This window comes from Brassica napus, chromosome A3, assembly GCF_020379485.1.
Source record: "Brassica napus cultivar Da-Ae chromosome A3, Da-Ae, whole genome shotgun sequence".
Taxonomy (NCBI): Eukaryota; Viridiplantae; Streptophyta; class Magnoliopsida; order Brassicales; family Brassicaceae; genus Brassica; species Brassica napus.
In genome coordinates this window covers 18152405-18156128 of record NC_063436.1, presented here as the reverse complement: position 1 = coordinate 18156128, position 3724 = coordinate 18152405, and the positions used below count along the sequence as shown (strand labels likewise).

Sequence of the window (3724 nt, the reverse complement as noted above, 5' to 3'; positions counted from 1 at the left end):
CGAAGTTAGATAGATGATAGAAGGTGCACATGCACCCATGACTTGTTAAAAAAAGTAATGTATTTCTTCACTAGTTGTTGTGACCCAGTAAAAACAACTACTTGATTCGTCTTTGGTTGGCTACCATTTTTTCAAATTAAGTTGAGTCAACTGTAGAATATTTATGAAAATGATTATCTTTTAAAGATAAATTTGATACGTGGTAACAAATTTTTGGTAAAATTAAAATTCCTCTAAAGTTGGTACCAAATCCAACCAAATTTCATGAGTAAATGATTTTTTACTTGAAATATAAGGGCCTGTAGACAAACAAATATGCATCAAAATTTCATGAGTAAGTGAACTTTTGCTTGTAAATATAGGGCAGACATAGACAAGTATGCATAATGAGTGCTTGACGTTTATACCTAAAAAAATCACGAATGAACCATAATATACATCATTTAATTTGTAAATTATTAGTCGCAGTTAGTTTATATATACAATGACTTTGAGTATTTATACGCAATGACTTAATTTGATACTCACTATAATCTATTGTAGCGCGTGGTGCCAAACTTGGTTAATGACTTTGATACTCTCGATAAGATTTTAACCAAACTATTTTTTTCTGGACACAATTAACCGGACCGTATAACGCCATGGCACAAGCAAACAACATTTTCAAGTGGACTGTGTTGCTAATATTAATTGTGGTGCATGACTTAATCTAAATTGTATTTGCATTAGTAAATACTACATTTTAGGAGACTTGTTGCCTTCCTAAGAAGGAAGGAGGACTGGGCCTCCGATATACTGGACAAGCAAATGGTAAATCTTAAACAACAAGTACTCACCTTTATAAAGACTTGATAAAGGTGATATCACACGTTCAACCACCGTTGTTTCCAAAAAAGGCAAGTCAAACAAGAAAACTTCTTCAAATTGACATTCCTGATCGAAACAATAAAGAGGAGGGATAAAAGCCTCCATGGTCACCATCAAAACAATGAGGTCAGATAGTTAACACCATCAAAACGAGAGACAATAGACATCTTCGCTTATGCTACAAACATAACCATCTTCAACACACATCTTCATCGATATATTTACCTCTACTGTAGTATTTAAAAATAAAAGTATTCAAATCAACTTCTATTTTTTTCCTAAAACAAAGGTTACTATTAAAAAGTAACATTCTTTTAATTTTTACTCTATATTTAGAGAATTATTATTTTGAATAAATCTCATGTCTATTATTTTTTTATTTTAGAAAATAACAAATTATATTAGACCTATATGTAGTTAGCTTATTCCATCATATGAAAAACTAAAACATGTAAGAGCAACATTATCGATTGAATTTCTAAGTAGGGTATCTACACCAAATAAAACTAATTATTTATTAAGATTTAGTTATCTAAATAAATTAAAAATGTTTGAAAAAGCTAAATTTATTTCTAAGCTGGCAGTGTATATAGAGGGTCTAAAGAGTATTTAAAAGTGATATGAGAACTTTTCTCATGTTTCTCTCCTCAGTATCTATTATTTTCTATTTTTTTCTGTAATTATTGAGATACTCCAAGAGTATGACCGATGAAATTTCTCTAAGACTAAAAGTAATAGAAGAACTGCTAGACTAGTAAAGCAAATTAATACATTATTTTTCTCAAATATGAATTATGATTTTATCTCCAGGTGGTTTGCATAACTATCATATCTTGTATGTTTTTTTTTTGTTGCCTTTATGATGAGTACTATATTCGCAGTAGAGACTAGATACTATACTTTCGAAGTGCCTACATAATAATGTGTTCATGGTTAAAGACTTAAAGGCGAATTCATAAAGGCATGTTTATTTTTGTTTGTATACCGTCATTAATGAGAAAAGCTAAAATGTTACGAATAAGAGGCAAATCGCAAATAAAATAATATCTATGGAGAATATTAGCCATATAAGGAAAAACATGAGAGAAATTTGGACCGTTTATTAACATGCATAATATTAAAAATCCAAGATCTTCTTTATTACATACATTGAGGAACTATGTATTTATAGCATTTTCTACTACAAAATTCGCTGACGATTCCTCATTGATCTGTCCCAGTATTACTTGGGCCTACGTGCTGTCTCCTTGGGCCCCGCCTGTCTTGCCAACTGTTCATTACAAAATCTAATTCAGGTACATAACTAAACAGTTACTATGATAAAAAAGTGATCATCACATGATTTGTGATTCATTAAGCATAGTTAATTATTTGCTTGCCTGGAAATATTGTTCAAGCTTCTTTCTCAACGTTGCGTGCTCTTTCTTCAGTTGCTTGAAAGTCCTCAAGCATCTGCACTCGTCGCGAGTACGGAATAGTGAGAAAATTATTTAGGGCATTGAAAATTGAATAAAGCAGAAAAGTTCAAGGTTCAACGGATATTGCTGCAATTTTAACTCCATACTTTTCTTGTTAATTTTCACCCGGTGAATTTATATTCCGTTAAAAAAAAGAAGCAAGAAGGTGTAAAGGGAAAGTACCCTTCAACATTTCCAACTCTGCAGTATTCCCTAAACATAGTGCATTCAGTTTTCACCTTACTCGCACCGATGCTACAAGAAAAAAGCACATTATGTCATTACTAATTACGTTTTAACAAATGCTACTATTTATTATTATATACAACTATAATAAACATATTTATGTTAAGTCTAGTAAACTTTTATCATTAAATCATGAATCAGAGTGGAAGTAATTAATATTCTTGATCGAGTGGAAGTAATTTAAATGTGCTTGATCAAGTAGTCGCATTTCTATATGTAACTTCATCAAAATTCAGGGGAAATTTTACCTTGTGCTGCTGCCCTTAAACTGATGCATGTAATTATCCAGCCGATTGAAATCAAATGATCCTCTTTCCCTGCATTGTTAAAAGTCATTTTGTGTACATTAGAAAACTCAAAGTCTTGTTCAAAAATAGAAAAAATAAATATGAAAATTAAAGTTACTCACAAAGCTTGCTCAATGTTACTGATTAATCGAGCTGAATCTTTGAAGTATAATGTTGCAACTTCTTCAACAAAATTAGGGTTTGCATCATCTTGGAGCTCTTCTAACTCTATGAATTGTTCATCGAGATATCCCTGCATGTATTTTTCCATTTGAGTTTTAATTATTATTTTCTTGAAGAAATTCACAGCTGGTACTAATATAAATCTACACTAACACTAAAAAAGAAATTCATATGTTCACAATAAAAGGAATAAACATTGTACCTGATCAAAGAGGGACTGCTTAATGAGTGCCACTTGCCTCTGCATTTTTGTTTGAATTTTTGTGAAAATTTAGCAACAAGTGAGTATACCAATCTTCTAATTCTTTTTTTCTATGTTAGGTAATTCGAGTGGCGGTGCTATACTGAAACGGTGGACATCTGAGATATATATAGGGGAAGAATATAATATAAATTATTAATTTCATATTACATAAAAAGGTGAAAGCAGAAAAGAAGAGAATATTTATATAAATGATGGGAACCTGCAACGTAAGGGACATGGATTGTACGTATTCTACGACGCACACAGAATTGATGTATTCGTTATTATCAGCTTATTTCGGTGTGAGAAATGGATGCATTTTCGATATAATCTATTTTATTTAATACTCCTTCAGTTTTGTATAAATGGCGATGTAGAGTAAAATTTCGTTACATTATAATTTATTTTTTTACATATTAAAATATGGTTAGATATACAAA

At 30.8% G+C, this 3724-nt stretch overlaps 1 protein-coding gene across 1 annotated transcript; it reads right to left on the bottom strand.

Annotated features, from left to right (window-relative positions):
• Positions 1–1947: 1947 nt before the first annotated feature.
• Positions 1948–3412, bottom strand: LOC106444048 (histidine-containing phosphotransfer protein 4). Its single transcript, XM_013885582.3, has 6 exons — positions 3243–3412; positions 2980–3110; positions 2819–2887; positions 2508–2579; positions 2247–2319; positions 1948–2137 (listed from the first exon to the last, which is right to left on the bottom strand). Exons 1-6 carry the CDS (start codon positions 3285–3287, stop codon positions 2090–2092), a joined length of 438 nt encoding a protein of 145 aa, XP_013741036.1. The 5' UTR covers positions 3288–3412; the 3' UTR covers positions 1948–2089.
• Between the last annotated feature and the right edge of the window lie 312 nt (positions 3413–3724).

Bases quoted from the DNA above. Each gene is read 5' to 3' on its own strand.
- LOC106444048 (XM_013885582.3), bottom strand. From the start codon at position 3,287: ATGCAGAGGCAAGTGGCACTCATTAAGCAGTCCCTCTTTGATCAG. The intron at 3,111-3,242 runs GTACAATGTTTA...AAATACATGCAG, and splicing joins AGCAGTCCCTCTTTGATCAG to GGATATCTCGATGAACAATT. The intron at 2,580-2,818 runs GTAAAATTTCCC...TTTTTCTTGTAG, and splicing joins TTTAAGGGCAGCAGCACAAG to CATCGGTGCGAGTAAGGTGA.